Genomic DNA, 21,380 nt, shown 5'->3' on the forward strand with positions numbered 1-21,380 from the left:
TACATCTAGGTATATATGTATATATATATATATATATATATATATATATATATGTATATATATATATATATATGATGTATACTGTATCTATACATATGATATATATATACATAATTTTATATATATATATATACTGTATATACACACACACATATATATATCCGTTAACAATGGAATAAAAAACAAATTGACTTCAAAACTATAATGTTAGCTCTTCTGGGCGAACTTTGAACACCGGTATATAAATAACTGTATCAAAGAATACTCAAGTAAATGCATAATATACGTGATACTTTAATGCATATATATATATATAGTATACGGTGTCCATCAAGACACACATAATAGTTATTTCGAATTCCAAATCTTACTAACTACCATTAATAAAACAGTTCGCTTTCTAAAAAATATATATATATATATATATATATATATATATATATATATATATATATATATATATATATATATATATATATATATAAGAATAGTGACGGTAAAGATTCCTAGGTGAATGATAGAACTTACTGCCCATTTTTAACCAGTTCAGTCACCTCCCTAAATGTTCAACGACATGTAACGTGACAGAATATTCATAATATGTTAGTTATATTTCACTAATACTGTATTCCATTACAGATGATGGCCCACGGACCTCTTAACTTCGCTGTTTCATAATAATTTTGGATACTCTTTCCACTGAAAGCCACAAGTACCACATACGAAGAATTGAAGGACACAAGCAGAACGCGTATCCAGAAACACTAGGAAACAGAGAAGTTAACGGGCCAGTGACGCATTATATTGCGAGGGAAACTCTATTTCTTTCTCATTCGCTGAGCTCAGACGAAGACGTACTACACTAGAGCAAAGTGATAAAGGCAATTTTCCACGAGCAAGACATACATGACACTTAAACCAAGCTGAGACAAACTTAACATGGGGAAGTAACTTTGCATCAGCAACAGAACAAATACGAAGAAAGCCATAGGTAAGTTCAACCCCCCGCCGAGAAGGCTGCCCATGGTGGAGGCGGCTGGAGTGGGGGGGGGGTAATGGTGGGAGGGAGGAGAGAAGGGGGATGGGGAGGGGAAGGAGAGAAGGGGGAATGGTTGGGGGGGGAGGAGGGGGAGGAGGAGAAGGAGGAGAGAAGGAAACGGGGTTTTGTACTTACCGGTCGTAGTGACCTGTTCCACAAGGGTGCACAGCCAAAGTCCTACGATGAGCAACAGGACGAAACAGGATACCCGATCTCCTTCAGGCAGCTTCTTCTTGCGGGTCATTTTACGTGGAGGCAACTTCAGGAGGCAGATTCCCAAAGAGAACGTTGGCCAAGTGCTTTGGAATTCTGGGTATATAACAGCCCACAAAAAAAAAAACCAAAGATAAAAAAAGGTTCACGCACCAGTTTCTTCTTCACCTTCTTCTTCTTCTTCTTCTATTCTTGAAACGTTCTTTTCGTTTATTTGTTTCTCTCGATTTTCTCTCGTAGTTCAAGCACCGATAACTATAAGGTTAATCGTTATCAAACATTTCTACACACGAATACGTCACTCAAGTTTCCAACTGCCTTGCAGAATGTTTGCTCTGGGAATCGTAACAAAGAAGTTTTTTCCTTTTAATGCAATTCCAACACTATTTACCAACAAGTCTCTTTCGTCTTTTTTAAGTTCAATAAAGTTTTTTTATTATTCTTCGCACACACTACTTCGTATGGAAACCTGAAATAAAAAATTATAATAATATTATTACGTACTTCATGACTGCAAAAAGTATAAGTACTCTTAACGCCAGGAGATAGACTTATGAATAAATACTTAAACACTGACGAAAGTTCATTTACTTAGTAACGAATAATTCCAAACAAATACGGGGTTATATTACACAACCATGTGAATGTCACGTATTTAAACAAACAGTACAAACTTAAAGGGATGAAAAATATTTTTTTACAAATAAGACACGCCGATTAATAAATGCCGACACAGACAAACATACATATAATCCCAATATAAGTTATTCCGACAAGGTATAGTGAGTCGGATATTTAACGAATTTTTTTTTTATTTAATATTTGTGAGTATGAAAAATGACCCGGTGTATCTTACATAAATTCACAAACACAGATATATATATATATATATATATATATATATATATATATATATATATATATATATATATATATACATATATATATATATATATATATATATATATATATATATATATATATATATATATATATATATATATATATATATATATATATATATATATAAACAATCTGAAAGTTACCTAACGCTGTAAAGCAAGCATGTACAGTACACATGCACTGAATTTCGAGTGCATAACAGTAGACAACACTAAAAATAAAAATATATACTTATACCCTTATACCCGCATTTCCTTCGAAGCCTTCCCTACGCTTTTTTCTAGGTCACCACATATTGACTGCAGCAATGCACCTCGAATAATACGCGCATGATAAAAGCAAAAATGGCATAAAATGAAAAATACGATTTAACAGCGCGATCTCAATTTATTTCAGTGAGTGGCAGTTCTCTGTGCAGGTAGATAAGAGAAGACTCACTTGTGTCACCAATTACTGCTATCTTTTTTCTTTTTCTTTTCTTTTTTTGGATGAGGCTGCTTAGATAAACGACCTTGAAGCCACCTGGACTTGGTCTATGTCATTCCAGGGTTGAGGAGGCGACCCAACCGAAGCAAGTTGCTGTTTTTAAATTCTGTATGTGTGTGTATACATATATACATACACACATATATATAATATACGTATGTACATATGTATGTATACACACACACACACACATAAGGACCTCATTCAAACTGGATGGTAGTACTGATACTTGATAATGTGGACTGTTTGTCCAAGAAAGTTTGTAACTTTTTCTAAATAAATACTCCATTAGATACCATCCAGTTTGAATGGGGTCCTTTTAGTAATTCTACTAATGCACAGAACAATTGTGTATGTGATAAAGTTAATATATATATATATATATATATATATATATATATATATATATATATATATATATATATATATATATATGCTTCTTGTGTGCGTGTTTTTCAGTAATCTCCCACTAACAACCCCACAAAACTGTCCTCCCACTTTCCACGAAACTCCAGGACCGAGACAGGAGGAGAGAGAGAGAGAGAGAGAGAGAGAGAGAGAGAGAGAGAGAGAGAGAGCCTGGAGTTGCTTTCAGACCCTTGAAGCCAAACGAATAGGAGCAGCTGAGAGCGATAAGTCAATACTTCGGACCAAGAGAAGGGAGAGAGAGAGAAAAGAGACTGGCTATATGTGGCACACTAATGCATCGGTGGCAGGAAGTGGTCGACTCCTGCGAAGGAAGAAGAAATATACGATCATTTGCTTCTGCCGAACTTGACCGCGACTCTGGGCCAGTGCCTCTCCTATTGTTTATGAAAGATTCACTCGACATTGCCTCATATGTTTCTCTCTCTCTCTCTCTTGGCCAGTGCCTTTCTTCTACCAATATGAAAGAGTCACTTGCCACTGCCTCATATTCCGTCTCTCTCTCTCTCTCTCTCTCTCTCTCTCTCTCTCTCTCTCTCTCTCTCTTGGGCAGTGACTCTCTTCTCCCGTTTATGAGTCACTTGCCATTGCCTTATATTTCTCTCTCTCTCTCTCTCTCTCTCTCTCTCTCTCTCTCTCTCTCTCTCTCTCTCTCTCTCTTGGGCAGTGACTCTCTTCTACCGTTTATGAGTCACTTGCCATTGCCTTATATTTCTCTCTCTCTCTCTCTCTCTCTCTCTCTCTCTCTCTCTCTCTCTCTCTCTCTCTCTCTCTCTCTCATCTGAAAGTCAAACTCCTTCAAACACTGCTCTCTCTGTAACTTCAAACTCGTCAGTCTTCCCAGTCATCATCCCGCTTTGACAGTATGCACATTTAGTGTTGTTCATCAGATTCTGTATTTTTCTATTTTTTACACGGTGCCAAATTTCAAGCTTCTTTTTATCCACGAAAACGCTTTTTGAATTCTTTCATGATGTGTCTGATGTGGTTTGAGTTCTAAATTTCTTTTGCAACCCTGATACGTATACGTATATGTACGTACAGTACATATACATATACAGTACATACACATATACATATATATATATATATATATATATATATATATATATATATATATATATATATATATATATATATATATATATATATATATATATATATATATATATATATATATATATATATATATATATATATATATATATATATATATATATATTAATATATATATATATAAAGCCACAAACATTGTTTAATATCAATTCACTATACCTCAGGAAAAAACCTACACCCTGGGGGAATTATTCCTGAGGTATATATAATTTGATATTAAACGATATTTATGGCTTAACATTTACGAATATAAAAATGCCACGGTGAATGTCACAAAACTTATATATATATATATATATATATATATATATATATATATATATATATATATATATATATATTTCTTCTTCTTCGTTTAACGTACTTTTTATATATATATATATATATATATATATATATATATATATATATATATATACACATATACATATATTTGTGTACACACAATGTATCCATATGATTTATAACAAACTAAAGCAAAAACAACCCCTACCAACTTACGAAATTAAAACGGCACTTTTCCCTGAAAAGGAAAAATTTTAAAATCTCACCGTGTAAAAAGAAAAACAAAGAACCTGACATACAGTAAAACTACCATCATATCGATCATCATCATCATCATCCCACAAGATTCTATAAGGGGAAAAAAATCATTCCCCTCAGCATATCACACCTGTTGAAAATTACAAATCTTCCGGTGATTTATCTGTTATTACCTTTAGATTCCCCTGAAAGCAGCCTCCGGGGTTTTTCTTGTGGGGGGGAAGGGGGATGGGGAGAGGGGGGGGGGGAGAGTTGAGCGGGTCCTGTGATGGTGATCATAATCCATATGGGCAACGAGATAGAATAAATCTGCATAATTTCACCCTCGGCCGGCGATCGCCTACACAGATGGTGGCAATAACACGAGCGGACCCCCTCCCCCCATTAACCCCCACCCCACGAATCGATCGGGAGAAATCTACGGTCGTTGGCCTGCTAAGGTCATGGTGGTGATGTCGGCCTCGCTAGGGTTAACACACACACGCACACACATGCACACACCCACGCAAATGCACACAAACACACACACACACACACATGCACTCACTCGTGCCTGCTCGGAAACAAATATGACTGGCAAACGGCGGGATCTTCCCGACTTATCTCTTGATCATATACTATCTGTTCTGCATTATCTGCCGCATTTTGTTTTAGCATTTTACGCACTCATTTTCGTACCATCGTAATGCCTGTGCTGTATAGTACATGGATAAAATGATATCCATACGGGCGTATACGTATACTTATTATATGTGTGCACATACTTAGACGCAGTATCAATACAACTGAAAACAAATATAAAAATAAAAAATAAATGTAACAATTAAAACAGCACCTCTCCCCTATGCCTAATGAATAACCATCCACAATCACACACTTTATTTATAAATAGAACAAACAACTCTAATAAGAACAGCTGGATATTAATCCCAGGTCATAAGTGAATATAATCCATTTATGCGCAAAGTCTTCATTATAAAATACGAACACTTAAATGTGTTCTGTTGCAGCCGAAGTGCGTATACTTGCATTCAGTTACCTTGGTAACTCTCCACTTTTCTATGGGTCAATTAAGGTCACCAAAATAAGGAATAAACTGTGCGTATGATTTGGTTAGTAGTACGTTTAGTGAAGTGTTAAATGGTGGGAATCCTGGTGTGGACCTCTAGACTCTGACCAACAAATGGCGAACTTACGAAAAAGAGATGTGACTTATATACCTCCAATCCAAGAACTATGGCGATACCAGACTAAAATATTTGAGACCTACCTACTCTGATGAACTTTGTCAGTAATTTAAGTCAAAATCATTTTTAAAAAATACTGGAGTTTCTTGTTCCGACCACAAGAAAAAGCAAACCCACAGATGGCACGGTTCCAAAATTTTCATAACGATAAATATTTTCTTAACAAATTCCCACTTGAGAAACACTTGCCAACTATGCTGAATTTTCATCAGAGCGCATATCAGTGTCATCTTGAAAAAAAAAAAAAAGATAAATTAAATCCTGAAATTAATAAACTTTCTCTCGCATGCGTCCCTCCTTCTCCTCCTCCTCCTCCTCCTCCAACTTGTTTTCTTGACACTAAGAGTTTGTTATACATCTTATCTTGAGAAAACCAATATAAACTTACTCATGTTGTCGTGTTTACAAACATTTACAGGGTCCTCGAGTATGTGCAGCCTTAGGAGATGAATCATTCGGACGAAAATTTCTGCTTGGAGAATTCTCCGCCCACCATGTGAATGCAGAACTACAAAGGTTACTTAATAAGCTTATCATTGGTCCTCTCTGCAAATTAAGTAATATAATCTTTTTAATATCCTACACGATACAAGATGTGATGCTGCAAATACCCAGCTAAACAAAGTTGTGTTAGGTCTTTCTCAAATGTGAAGTATAAAAACGATGTACGGAGCGAGATCTACAGTTATTTTGGAGTAGAATAATTAAGAGGACACTTCCGCCATATATTTCGTTATAAGTCCTTTCAATTACGTTGAAGCGGTAAATACCAAGCTAAACTATATTGGGTTAGGTTTTCTCAAATATGAAATAATAAAATAAAATATACGTAATGAAATCAACAGCTACTTGAAAATGGAATTCAGATGACACTTCCGCCATATATTTCGTTATTAGTAAGTTTCTTCGATTACGAGATGACTTTGTACAACCCCATATGGAAAAACATCGCAATTATAATCTAACTCATCGCAATGGGTCCTCCCAAAAGCGCCAAATCACGTCATCATTCCCTATCCCGGCAACACCTACAGAAACCCAAACACACAATGAGGTAAACACGACGACAATCCCCACATAGGAGGAGGAGGAGGAGGAGGAGGAGGAGGAGGAGGAGGAGGAGGAGGAGGAGGAGGAGGACAAATACACACGAGCGTAAAGGATGACTGCAACCATCTTTCTTTCACCGCTGGACCACTCTAGCAACAGGACCATTCGCGGCGTTTCCAACGGAGATTTCCTTCCGAACCGCAATGCAGGCTTCATTGCATACATTTGGCAGTTTCAGATTCGGTAAGAGAGAGAGAGAGAGAGAGAGATAAGGTGGGGTGGTGTGGGAGTGCTTCAGAAGGAGGGGGCCAGGAACTAGGGCCCGGGTATGTGAATGACCGGACAGCCTTGCCAAGTCTTGGAGGTCGGCGAGTTCGGGGTATCATGGCCACACCCAGAAAGTAAACACCTAATAACATTTTGTCTACATCTATTTCTTTTTTTTTTTTTTTTTACTCTCTAATCTTCCTTCCATCTTCAGACCGGAAAATTCGACTTTAAAAAAAGAAGAGTGGGAATAAGGAATAACGCATAAACACAGACACAGAAGGAAAAACAAATAAGATGAAGACACCTTGTTTCCAGAGAACAACCGGGAATGCATTTCCACTCGAACGCTCAACCCAGGCCGCCATCAATAAGGTATTGAGCAAAGAAAGAGTTCCCTGACCTAACCTTCGGCAGCAGCAGCAACAACAGCAGCAACAGCAGCAACAGCAGCAGCAGCACCGACCAAGCATCATCTTCCTTCGGGTGGGAGAAGGGCAATGACCTGAAACAACCTGAGGTTTGAATCATCTCGGAACACTGGCAGAGTTCGCCAGGGTTCGTACGCGTTCGATCCCAGGGCAGTGAGAGTTTCATTAAGGGAGACTAATGGGGAGGTCTGCATGGAATGAGACTGATAAATCGAATGACGCTCTCTCTCTCTCTCTCTCTCTCTCTCTCTCTCTCTCTCTTAAATCTTTCTCCCTCTCTTACTCTCTCTCTCTCTCCTTGTGTGTTCATTAGCATTCCGGACAATAAGACTGAAGACGATAACTGTGTTTGTGCCTTGAACTACGTGTACGCGTGAGCCTATGGATGTGTGCTAATGTTAGATTTAAGAAATATGTCAAAATTTGGCTATAATATATATGTGTGTGTGTGCGTGTGTGTGTATGTGTGTGTATGTGTGTACATATATATATATATATATATATATATATATATATATATATATATATATATATATATATATATATATATATATATATATATATATGTATGTATGTATAGGCTATATGTATATATATATACACGTGTTTGTGTGTGCTTTTCAAAGGACACTACACTTAAAGCTTTGCTTTATTTCCTGTTTTATGTATGTACACTGAGCACTGCATTGCATATCATTCGCGTTTTTAAAGGAACTACCATTGTCTGTCTTCTGTCCGTTCCTCTTTATCGGACAAGTTCTCCCATCCATTTCATTTTGTTAGTGGAAAATGCAGAGTTCTATCCACTTCCCCTTTTTAAAGGATTCTGCATCGCGTTCCTCATCCATTCCAATTTATCCGTTTATGAACTGCGAATTTCATTCGTAACATTTTCATATCCCTCCTTCTCAAATCCAATCCCCCTTTTCAAAAGACAACTGTGTTAAATGTGTTTCGTATCCATGAAGTTTCTTGGTGTATCCACGAAGTTTTTTTCGTATCCAAGAACATTTTTTCGTATCAATGAACTTTTTTCGTATCCACGAACTTTTTTTCGTATCCACGAACTTTTTTTTCGATCAGTGAACTTTTTTCGTATCCAAGAATTTTTTTTCTCGTATCCATGAAATCTTTTCATATTCGAGAACTTCTTTTAATATCGACGAACTTTTTTTCGTATCCACGAACTTCTTTTCATATCCACGAACATTTTTCGTATCCATGAACTTTTTGTTTTTTTCGTATCCATGAACTTTTTCGTTTTTTCGTGCCCATGAACTCTTTTTTTCGTATATACGAACTTTTTTTTCGTAACCACGACCTTTTTTTTCGCATCCACGAACTCACTTATTAACGGAAACTCGAACGAATATCTCTCAACTTTTTACATTTAACGGATCATACGAGAGTTTACGGTCCATTCCCTTCCCCTTGCACATTTTTTTTTATGTAAATTATGCAGTCATGTTTCACACAGATTCTCCCCTTTTTTAAGTGATTGAGATGAATTCCTTCGATGTAGTCTTTCTGCCTTCAGCGACGAGATGGGTGGAGATGCATTCATGCACCGAGCTTACGAAACAGCTAGATCTTCTTCTTCTTCTTCTTCTTCTTCTACCAGCGTAGACTGTATCACAACTTTAGTATTTTGTATCTTTGTTTGGATACTGCAGAGCGTAGCTTTCACGATGGTTATAGGTGACTTTATTTCTATTTATTTATATCTTTTCTTACTTTTCAGCTTTTTCTTTTCCATAACCTTCAACTAATCTTTCCTCAGTTGAATTCGTCTCCTCTCGGCTTCATCTGATTACTTAAAGGCTGCCATTTTCTTCTCAGTGGTTACTCGTCCATCTTAATCAACTGCTCATCACGTATGCTTATTGCTAATTACTTACGTGCCGTCAAGAATGGTACTGAAATCATTTTTATCGATTCGTTTGTGCATTTTCTGTAATTAATAATTACCTTTTACTTCAAATTTATTTTTCAAAATTATCTTTAAAGTTTTCTTCATCCATCAAAAGGGACCCTTAAAAAAAACTTCCTTAGTTTTTTGCTGCTTCCTGGCCATCTCTCTTTGCTTGTTACTTTCGAGAGTTCTTGTTAGTAAAAACTTTCAAGAATTTTTTAAATGTATTTAGGGTTGCTAGTAAAAACTTTCAAGCGTTCTTTAAACGGATTTAGGATTGTTAGTAAAAACTTTCGAGAGTTCTTTATTTAGGATTGTTAGTAAAAACTTTCAAGAGTTTTTTAAATGTATTTAGGATTGTTAGTAAAAACTTTCAAGAGTTCTATAAATGTATTTAGGATTGTCAGCAAAAACTTTCAAGTGTTCTTTAAAAGTACTTAGGATTGTTAGTAAAAACTTTCAAGAGTTCTTTAACCGTATTTGGGATTGCTAGTAAAAACTGTTGCTGTTCATCTTCATGATGATTATATCGATACAATCAACGCTTAATACTGTCCACTGCCAAATCTCTTACGATCACTGCTGGCAGACCCATTTTATAATTGCTTGTGCCAATTCTCCGCAGTAATCCCACGCCAGCTTCCTTCCCACCCTCGCAGTCAGACAGACAGACAAGAAGCAGCACTTATCAGAAGAAGCCGTAAGGTGCCACCTAGGCTGAAGAGCCCTCTTCAAAAGCACGCCCCTAGCAGGGGGGTGGGGGGTGGGGAGGGAATCTTGACCGACTTAGCGACTTGGCGCATTCATTAAATCATATGCTAATGGCCGGGGCTACACACACACCTTCACTCTCCCATGATTTCCTTCCACGTCAAGTTATCAAATATTCTTCTTAGGGATTCCACAAACCTAAACGTTAAAGGAGATCCTTTCCCCCTCATTTACTCTTTTCATCTTTTTTTTTTTTACTTCTTTATTTTATTCGCTCGTCTCACCAACGAAGGAGTCAAGTTCGATTCCCTGACGACAGGGAGCGATCTAGGCACTTTTTCATGAAACCCCCCATTGTGACTCTCTTGAGCCAAGCATTAAAATAAGTACCTGGTAATTAGTAAACACAAGTGGTTTGCAATCGGGCTGCATATGATTATGGGGGCTAATCAACCTTGTCTAAAAACGCATACTTAGGGCTACAAGGCTGACATATTTAGGTTTATATATATATATTATATATATATATATATATATATATATATATATATATATATATATATATATATATATATATATATTATATTATATATATATGTAACTGTATTTATGTATGTACGTATGTACAGAGAGAGAGAGAGAGAGAGAGAGAGAGAGAGAGAGAGAGAGAGAGAGAGAGAGAGAGAGACATATGTGTGTGTATATATATATGTAATACTTAAACCGACCTCGATTTCTTCATAATTTCTGAATACCCTTGTCACCGCTAAGCTTAATATCCAAATCAAGAAATTCTGACGCCCGTATCAGGCAGGATTCGAACCCGCATGCGATACATCAGAACTAGGTAAGTTCAAGAACTTCGCATCCTTATACGGGCACCAGAATTTCTTCGTTTGGTTCCTCATTTGGATTTTAAGTTTTGTAGTGAAAATCGTATCCAAAAAGTGTGAAGACATCTAGAAGTTAAGCGGTCAGTAAGGTTAATATAAACAGTACATATATATTTGGTAAACTGTCCTGCAGAAGATTCTGTGTGTGTGTGTGTATGAAGAAACCGAGAAGTTAAGCGGTCGCTGTGGTTAATACAAACGGCACATATATATATCTGGTAAAAATTGACCAGCAGTTCTCTCTCTCTCTCTCTCTCTCTCTCTCACTGGCAATAAAATGAGAGGTCTGAACTTAACTCTCGAGCAGGAAGAGAGAACTTGTTCCTTCCGAGTTGCAAGCAGAAAGCTTGACTGACCCTACTACGAAAGAACACTTTGTCCCCCATCCTGAGGTCAGTGCAGCTTTATGGGACTACCTGCTGCTTGCCTCAAGTATAGTTTTATAGGCGCTCTCCCGAACTTCAGTACTGATGACGTTATATTAGCCTTTCCACGTGATATTTATGAATGCTACAACTGGCAGTTAGGGGAAAGATTGCTTGAGGGCTATGTTCAGTTCTCTCATTTATTTGTTAGTTATAGCATTTATAAATCTCCACGTGAAAAAGTGATTATACAGACGAATGTGTGTGTGTGTGTTTTGTTTATGTATTTTATAAACTGACAGCGATAGCAATCAGTACTATTTGGATTTTCATGTCCTAGACAGTGCCACTTGGGATGATGCTAATGTACTGTGACCCAAGGCAGAGAGGAGCGTTTAGTGAAGAATTATGGACCCCTTGTGGAAGGCAATATCCCTTAACTGGCAGGTGAGCAACTGAAAACTGAGGTCACAGGCAATCACTCTTCACTCTTACAGGATAAAGCAAAACAAAAAGTTTCTTCATATCCTCCAGCGTAATGAAATAAACAGACAGTTTACAAGACAACCTGTGAATGGTGTGGTGAGAAACAAGGATTCTGGTTAAAGTAATAAAAAAAATTACTTAAACAGTTCAAATTGCAGATAAACTGCGTACAGCAGCAGTCAGCTGTCGCATACTTTATTTCACGAAACAAATAAAAATAAGATATTAAAATTCTTAGAGATTCTAAATGAACGTGGATTTCACACAGGCGCGAAACGTTGAAGAGATTACATTAAAAGTGAAGAAGATAAGTTCAAATAACAGTGCTACACTGACCTTGTTAGCTATGACAAGGCCATAAAAAAACACCCTGACAGTTTGTACATACTAATGAAATGGAGACTGACATCTCCAGATATTCTAGAAGTGGTCAAGAGAAAATCATGGCGAAATGGAAAAGCAATGGCTACCAAAATATTGTGTCACTGGCCTTCAACGGATGCAAAAATGCACCAAAAGATATTGGTACAGATTTGCTGATTCATCATGCCAAGTGGTCACAACAACCGATTGAGGATCTCGTTGAGAAGGAGCTAACCAAAGTTTTGTCAATGGTAATACAACCGTTCTAGTCGTTCCCTCAAATCTGCTACTAACGATGTGTGAACTTCGGAAGAGATACTTGATGAAAAAGGGAATTTACTCGTCACTCAGATGGAAGCACTCCACAGAGGACCCCCAGATGAGTAACTCTGTCAATTCTAGCTACGAGTACCCGAGAGGCGACTTCAGACTCCGATAAAAAGTATGATACTTTCATCTCTCGGGCGACGAAAATGAACAACAGCTAATTGTGACAGCAGTTTGGCCTTGAATCGCTCTTCGTCATAGCGTTTGAATTTACTGGTTCCTCCACAAAATGTGGCCAAGCTAAACACTGGTTAGTTTGCCACACCAGTAACTAGCACAGACAACTTCTGCTACAGAGACCTTGCATGGATGATATACGAGCTACAGATTTGTTTTAGCAAGACATTCCAGATTTTTATTGATATTGATATCCTCTTTACAGATTAATTTGGAAAAATTATATATATATATATATATATATATATATATATATATATATATATATATATATATATATATACATGTATATATACATATATATATATATATGTGTGTGTGTGTGTGTGTGTGTGTGTGTAATATTCCAAGCTGATAAGCCTGCCGCAGGAGGGCAGAACTCTTCAGGCAAGATGGATGTTCAGGAAGACGAGGATGAACGATAAAACACGTGTCTGGAAATAGAATAATCCCAGATAAAGCTACGTGGAAATGTGGTTTCTCTCAATAACAATTAAAAGCACATAGGAGTAACTTACGGTTCACTACAAGCAAATTAATTCACACAGGGAAGAACTTGAACACTGGGTTACAGGGTATCAAAGAGTGTTTACTGGGGAGAGAAATGTTGAAATGAAATGAGAGATTCAGGATCACGAACAGAGAACTGGTAATTCTCGAATGCCAACAGATGTACTGTGGGTTGCCTTGCAGTGTGCACTTTGCAATAATGGCTGGATGATCTGCAGTGTCTTCCTTTTAGATGTACTGTGGGTTGCCTTGCAGTGTGCACTTTGCAATAATGGCTGGATGATCTGCAGTGTCTTCCTTTTAGATGTACTGTGGGTTGCCTTGCAGTGTGCTATTTGCAATAATGGCTGGATGATCTGCATTGTCTTCCTTTTAGACCTCACGTAGCCGCTTGTGGCTAGGCTGATTGTGCCTATGGGTTCCAGTTCACAGAAAGAGTGCCGTGCACGGCAAGACTTCTCTCACTGAGACTGAGTAACAACTGAGAGCGAGCGGCCTGCCTCACATCTCTATATCATTGTCGGACTGGCCTGAAGGCAGATGCCATCTCCTTCAAAACGGAGGCATCAGCTGGTAACTGTAAAAGCATTCGAGGACAGTCCAGAGCTCACACAGTAGGAGATAGATAAAAAAGAGGGTTAAAATCTGGGATGTTTGGTTTCCCAGGCGTTAAGCGCTCCCCAGTGAATAATTTAATTTCCTACCTGGACCCAATGCGAATGACACACCTCAAAAGTACCTCTCTACAATTGTGTGTAGACCCTGGGTGGCTACCCCTACACTTATTAAGCAAAGAGACAATGGCGGTGGAAATCTGTAAGAATATATATATATATATATATATATATATATATATATATATATATATATATATATATATATATATAGCCTATATATATTTTTTTCAAACGTAAACAGTAACGATTCTTTTCATTCCCGCATGAGGACAAGCAAACAATCCCTAACTCGACTGGCTTTAATCAGCTAGTTTCTCACATACTGGTATGTCCTAATGACATCAACAAAGGCATAGCTACCCACATCATCCAGGCTCCAGCTCGTGAACTTTGACACAATTATTCCAGTTATTCTCAGATGTAAGAAGACAGTGAAATACCCAAATTAGCTTCAGGTCGTGGTAACCCTTAATTAAAACCCTATACTGGGAAGCTGAGGAGCTTATTAGGGCAGTGTCCCAGATAATATTGTCATTCACCTTGGTGGCTTTCACATAGCTAAAATGGTTTCGGTGTAATCAAAAACGCCAAGAAAGACCTGGTTTGCCTGATTTATCGACTGAGAGTGATGTCTACACCACTGACGTCCTTCCAGGCAAGTGTTGGAACAAGAATGTCCATGCCCACAAACTGACTGTTGAAGCAGTAGCATATTCTTCTTACCTACTTCAAGAACTGGCAAGAACAAAATAACAAAACATTCACCCAAGACATTTAGGTTGCTTCTCAAATCAGCATACCTGGGAGTGGTAAAAGCAAAGAAATGAACAGGGTAACCGCATAATCTCCTCCTCCGAAAGAATGACACAAAAGAAGTGGCTGACACAGACAAGTAGTACTCTGACTTCTGGAAAAAAGTTATGTTCATCAGAGCTGAGAAAGAAGGAAATTGGTAATTCTATGTCAAAAGATCCCAAAAGATAATCTTACTGGTGACTGTGTTTACCCACATGAACTACACTTGATAAGGCATAGCATATCTTGCAGACACTGTATGACGATTTTAACTAATCTCGACCATCAGTGTACAGCAAATTCATGGCAGATAATTTTGCTGAAGGAATCTCAAAGAACCTTGAACCAAGTCTGAACAGATATGGTGCTGGTAAAAACTGCTATATTTAGTGTATAAGTACAAAAAGAGTTGACCTGGTTCAAGAAAGAGGTAAAGAACATTTTTGGGAAAGTTTGAATCCGTGCCTAGCTGGGTTCAGAAAACGAGGAAGGGTGATTGTGCTAGGTGATTTATATGCAAATGTAGCAGACAGAGAAATAAACAGCAAAGCTGGTATGTGTATAGTTCCTGAAGTGACTAAGGATGAAGTGAATCTTGTGAAAGTGGGTCCTGTAAAGGGCACGATTTTCAGCAATACCCCATCTCTAAAGGAGAAGATTCTTAAGCATGCTTCGGAAAGAGAAAATTACTAGATTATGTGTTGGTGCAGATGAGAGACCAAAAGTTACATGTTATCATTACTTCACTATCAATACAATACGGGCACCAACCCACTCCCTCCCAAGACGAAAAAGATCAAAATATATTAATTGAATTTTTTGTGAATTCCAAATTTCCAACAGTTTGTTTAATAAGAGTATTTAACAAGCATAAAATAAGTCTGCCGAAATAGCGATTGGTTCATCTTTAATTAAATGAGGGAAAATAAATAAATAACATAATTTTGTTATAACAAACACTTGGTCCACTGAATCTCTTTCCTTGCCTATAAAGGGACACTTGTACGCTTCCTACCAATACTATATATATATATATATATATATATATATATATATATATATATATAGATAGATAGATAGATAGATAGATAGATAGATAGATAGATAGATAGACAGATATACGTATATACATATATATATATATATATATATATATATATATATATATATATATATATATATATATATATATATATATATATATATATATATATATATATATAAATAAATATATTTTTTTTTAATTTGATAGATAACAGCAAGACCAACGTCATTATTACAGAGAACAGTAATATAATTATCAAAATTCAAAAGTGCCCCTTTTCCCGTCTCACTCCTTCTCAGCTCACATATTCGTTTTTAACGACCCCTCTCTCTCTCTCTCTCTCTCTCATACCATACTCCATGCCCGTAGCAACACCTTCGCCAACAGACCTCGACCCTCCTACTTACAATCAGGAATCTCTAGACCTGCTTTCATCTCTTTATTCGGTTCTTCTTTTCTTTATCTCATTATTCGTTTCGTCTTATTTTCTCCTAATCGGCCCCTTTTCTCATTCCTATTACGTCGTCATAAATTTCTAACAATTTTCATTTCCTTCTTCCTAAACTGTTTATTTTCCACGACGTTTTTCTGCTCATCATTCGTCTTTGTGCTTTGATTCCATTTTGATTCTCTATTTTTTACTCTTCTCGTCTTCTTTACCTTCCACGTCTTTTTTCTTTTTCTTGAATAGTCGTATCTTTCTTTTTCTTGCACTTTTCTTTCAGATCTTTTCTCTCTTCGTTTTACTCCTCATTATTCTGCTGTCTTTATTCTCCCGCCATTCTCTTTTTGTCTTTCCTCCTCCTCCTCCTCCTCTTCCATCATATTTTTCATACCCTAAACTCACATTCCCCGTCCCCACTCCGCCTTTTCACGGCCTTCCTGAGATATAATGCATACTTATGAAGAACTGATCCTGTGTACTCTTTGACCCCCTCTCTCTCTCTCTCTCTCTCTCTCTCTCTCTCTCTCTCTCTCTCTGCCTATTCTCCCAAATCATTTCTCAACATTAGATTGTGCAATTTTTCTTTGCGCATTATGAAAATGTTTTGGTTGAAGAAAGATATGGACTTGCATGGTTGTAATTTACGCCTTATGTGAACAGGCGCATGCACACAGACACATACCATTAACATGTAAGTATATGTATGTGTATATATATGTATGTATAATATATAAATATCTATATATATATATATATATAATTTATATAAATATCTATATATATATATATATATATATATATATATATATATATATATATATATATATATATATATATATATATATATACTGTAGGTGTATACTCTCAATTTTTTTGCTTAAATTGGCCAGACGAGTTGATACATTCTCTTCAGCTCTGGTTTGACCAAATATTTATTTTTAGAGTTTACAAAATAGCATCGTAACCACGTGAGATAAACCTTCGTGGCAAAAAAAAAAAAAAAAAAAAAAAAAAAAAAAAAGCAACAGCAACGACTACCAAAAACAAAACAACATCCCACATTCACATTCAACTTAATATCTCTGAAGTTTCTGGGGCAAGATGCTTGATCACTGTATATCCCAACGCCCACGGCGTTGTTTCTGTGAATGCGTGTGTGATGCGCATGTGCTTGTTTGTTTGTGTGTGTGTGTTTGTCCGTATTACTCATCTCTTTTATCACCAATTTTGCTTTTGTGGTGCTTCTTCTTCTTCTTGCAATTCTCCCCTTCAACCAAGGGGCCTCTTTCTAAGACTCGCAACCCGAAGAAGCAGGGTACACGCACCCTTTTCATCAATGAGCGTCAGAGGAGCAGTAGTGGGTATTCATCAACAAGCATTACGTAATCTCTCTCCCCTCTTTCTCTTAAATATCCAATCCCCACCCCCCTCTCTCTCTTTACCAAACGTGCCTATAAAAGAAGAAGAAGAAGAAGAAGAAGAAAGAAGAAGAAGACCCCAGCGCCTCAAGGCCCAGAGCAGCGACTTCAACACAAACACACAAACACACACACAACTCCCATTAATGAACCGGTCATTCATCTAACTTCGTCGTCCTCCTCCTCCTCCCACTCTACATTCTCCTTCTCATCCTCCTCCTCCTCCTCCTACTATTACTACCACTACTACTACTACTACTTCTACTACTACTACTATACCCTTTATCCAACAATTCCCACTCCATTTTCACCCCGCCCCCATTCTCCTCAGCGCCCACGCATTATGGTGCAAGAAAACTACGTCTTAAATGAATACGATGTGATTGTGCTTAAGCCCGCGTGCTTGTCGGTCCAGAAGCGGCGCAAAATGCGCGACGTTGCGCAGCGCGCCGAGTAAAAAAGAGAGAAAAAAAAAGCTTATCGCTGTTTCTTCTTACGGAAAGTTAGTAAACTTCCCGTGGCTGCTTTCCTCACAACAGTTAGAACACTTCTGGTGGGTACTTGAAGTGAAGAAGGCAATTAACGATATGCTGTTTATTTGTTTATTTATCTCTGCCAATCCCGCACCCAAATTATCATTCCTGGTTTTGTTTATGGGATTTTAATCTTTCCTTTTCCTCGTCATTACGAGGACTGCTTGGGGAATATCTTGAAACTATTTAGCTGATTAGTAATTAGCATATAGTAAACATATGTTCAAAACATTATGTCACGTCGATGACGTCTTCTTAAAACAGTTTCTGAAGAGCCGGCCCAAGAGTTGAAATGAATAGTGAATATCTTCGGAGCGCTAACGGAAATAAATAGTAGGAAAAACAAGGTACGAACTGAGTAAGCGAATTAATGAATGGGAAAAAAAATTCATTCCACTGCGTGTGACATTACGTCATACCAGCTCTCTTCACGTGAACAACCTTGGAAAGAAAAGATGAATAACCTTCGTATATCGGGTCCCGTGAAAAAATCGATCCTCACATCACATTCCCTCGTTTCGATGACATTCAAATAATATCCAGACAAAGTGACCAAAACGTCCCCTCACTATAAATTCTTCGAAAAGACCAATACTTTATAATGGGAAAGAAGGTTTCCATGGCGACAAATTGCCCTGGTCTTCAGTGACATTCACCAACGGTAAACTTTCGTTTCTTTCTTGAAATCTTCAGGTGAAGACCCTTAAGGACAAGAGTTAACAGATTATAAACCCAAGAGAGCTCCAAAGGTAGATCAGCCTGCAGAGAGAGAGAGAGAGAGAGAGAGAGAGAGAGAGAGAGAGAGAGAGAGAGAGAGAGAGAGAAAGTTATAGGAAAAGGTGATAAATAAAGAAACGTGAGGAAATTCAACCAAAGCACCTGAATTTGGTTTGGGAAACGTCAGCAGAGAGAGAAGGAATGAATTTGCCCCACGCTTAAATATTTGGAGATGAGAAGATTCCAAACTGCTTTAGCCAAACTATTCCACAGTTAACTGTAGCCAAGATAAAGCTCCCAGCAAACTGAGTAGTTGGAAGTGGAATATAAAATTTAAGCCCTGGGACCAATGAGGTCATTCAGAGCTGAAAGGGAAATTAAGAGTAAAGATTTTGAAAGTGTAACGGGGGGAAAACATCGCAGTTGCATTATCAATCAATCGTTAGGAAAGGGTGGAAAGTAAGATGGAAAAAGACAGATCATTTGAACGGACGTACGGTAAAAGGAAAGAAAGAGGTTGCAGCTAGGGGCCGAAGGGACGCTGCAAAGAACCTTAAGTAATGCCTACAGTGCACCGCGTAAGGAGCACTGATCGCGCTACCGCCCTACGGGGCAAACTGAGGAGTATTAAACCCTGATGCCAGAAATAAAAAGGACAAAGCATACCTTGTTAACACAGACATACAAACACGAGTGGAGACATTACGCCCTCCCAACTCAGTCCGCGGCGGAGATCATAAGAAGGGGGGTGGGAGGGGGAGATAACGAAGCATTTGGAAGTCAAGAGGTTCCAAGCAATGGAAGCAAAGAACTTGACTGAGGGCGTAAACGAGATGGTAACTACCGCAAAATGGGACAAGTTCTCCCCAGAGTGCGATGGAGTGACTTCGGTGTGACTTTTGAGTCGACTTTGATAATGTCGGGTTTAATCATCAGTTATGAAATTGTTGTACCTACAAAATGGTTTCGTGCTGATTATGAATTTGTGCTTTTGTCTCATACCTCACAGGCTGATGCTCCTTGTAGTTAAGAAGTGGGCAGTGCCCACTGCAAAAACTGCAGTGGTAATAATAATAATAATAATAATAATAATAATAATAATAATAATAATAATAATAATAATAGAAACAGCACACATAGTGAGGAAAAGCGATGGACTCCCAAGGAGGCAGGATGCAGCCGGGTACCCCACACTATAAAAACCACTCAGTCGAATAGGATGACTGTGAGAGATAAAAAAAAAAAAAAAAAAAAAAAATAATAATAATAATAATAATAATAATAATAATAATAATAATAATAATAATATGAAGAAGAAGAAGAAGAAGAAGAAGAAGAATACCATTTATTAAGCTGGGAATACTATAGCTAGGTTCACTACTATTATCATTATTATCAATTATCACTGAAATAATACTAAAACTCGATATACGATTGTTGTACAAGCAATAAAACACCAAAGTGAAAATTATACTTTAAGAATGGATCGGATTGTGACTGAAGAAAGAAAATACCTCTCAAGTATAAGCAACAGAAAGAAAAATTAAAGTATAAAAATTTGCTGTGAATGAAGAGGACAGAAAAATTACTGTTTTGTGAATGGAACAGAAAAAAAATTATTTTATGAAGGGAACTAAAATTAAAAGATTACTGAGAAAGAAATAGCTAAGGAAAAACAAAGAATGTGGTAATGGAGAGAGCAGTAGGAATATATAATTTCTCTTGTGAACAAAACTGAAAAAAAGGATATGGAGAAGAATGCAACAAAGTAAAAGAAGAGTTTGTCACCAAAGAAGTACGTTATCAGATGTAAGTCGTTCTTGTACAACAATCAGACGGTGGAAAATGTCGGTAATTTCTGGAAGGTAAAAGGAAAATGTCGGTATTTTCTGAAAGGTAAAAGGAAAATGTCGGTATTTTCTGAAAGGTGAAAGGAAAATGTCGGTATTTTCTGGAAGGTAAAAGGAAAATGTCGGTGTTTTCTGATATTTTCTGAAAGGTAAAAGGAAAATATCGGTATTTTCTGAAAGGTAAAATCCATGAAAAAAAACTGATAATGCTCCTTTAAAAACCCAATGAAATGAAAAGGTGTTTGTCTATAAATAAAAATATTATGAGGTTAATACCTGGCAAACGAAGTACAAATTTTTGGGTAAAAATACAGTTACAAAACCGAAGAAAATACTGGCACATATAACAAAAATACTGAACTGCAGTCTTGTACCATGCAACATATTAAAAGCCAATTTGGAAAGAAACCGAAAATGCAAGAAAGGACCCAGCGA

The 21,380-nt window shown here is 37.1% G+C and overlaps 1 protein-coding gene across 9 annotated transcripts in view; it reads right to left on the reverse strand.

Moving 5' to 3' along the window:
* Positions 1 to 21,380, reverse strand: part of LOC136839550 (follistatin) — a 323,829-nt gene that overhangs the window by 269,721 nt on the left and 32,728 nt on the right. For 7 of the 9 annotated variants that reach the window (XM_067105784.1, XM_067105788.1, XM_067105783.1 and 4 more), the window contains exon 2: positions 1,175 to 1,721. The exons of the other annotated variants lie outside the window; for them this stretch is intronic. In XM_067105784.1, coding sequence (XP_066961885.1) covers positions 1,175 to 1,283 — 109 coding nt within the window. In that variant the 5' untranslated portion in view covers positions 1,284 to 1,721. The remainder of the gene's footprint in view (positions 1 to 1,174; positions 1,722 to 21,380) is intronic. 9 annotated transcript variants of the gene reach the window in all.

The sequence above is a fragment of the Macrobrachium rosenbergii genome, chromosome 6, assembly GCF_040412425.1.
Source record: "Macrobrachium rosenbergii isolate ZJJX-2024 chromosome 6, ASM4041242v1, whole genome shotgun sequence".
Lineage (NCBI taxonomy): Eukaryota > Metazoa > Arthropoda > Malacostraca > Decapoda > Palaemonidae > Macrobrachium > Macrobrachium rosenbergii.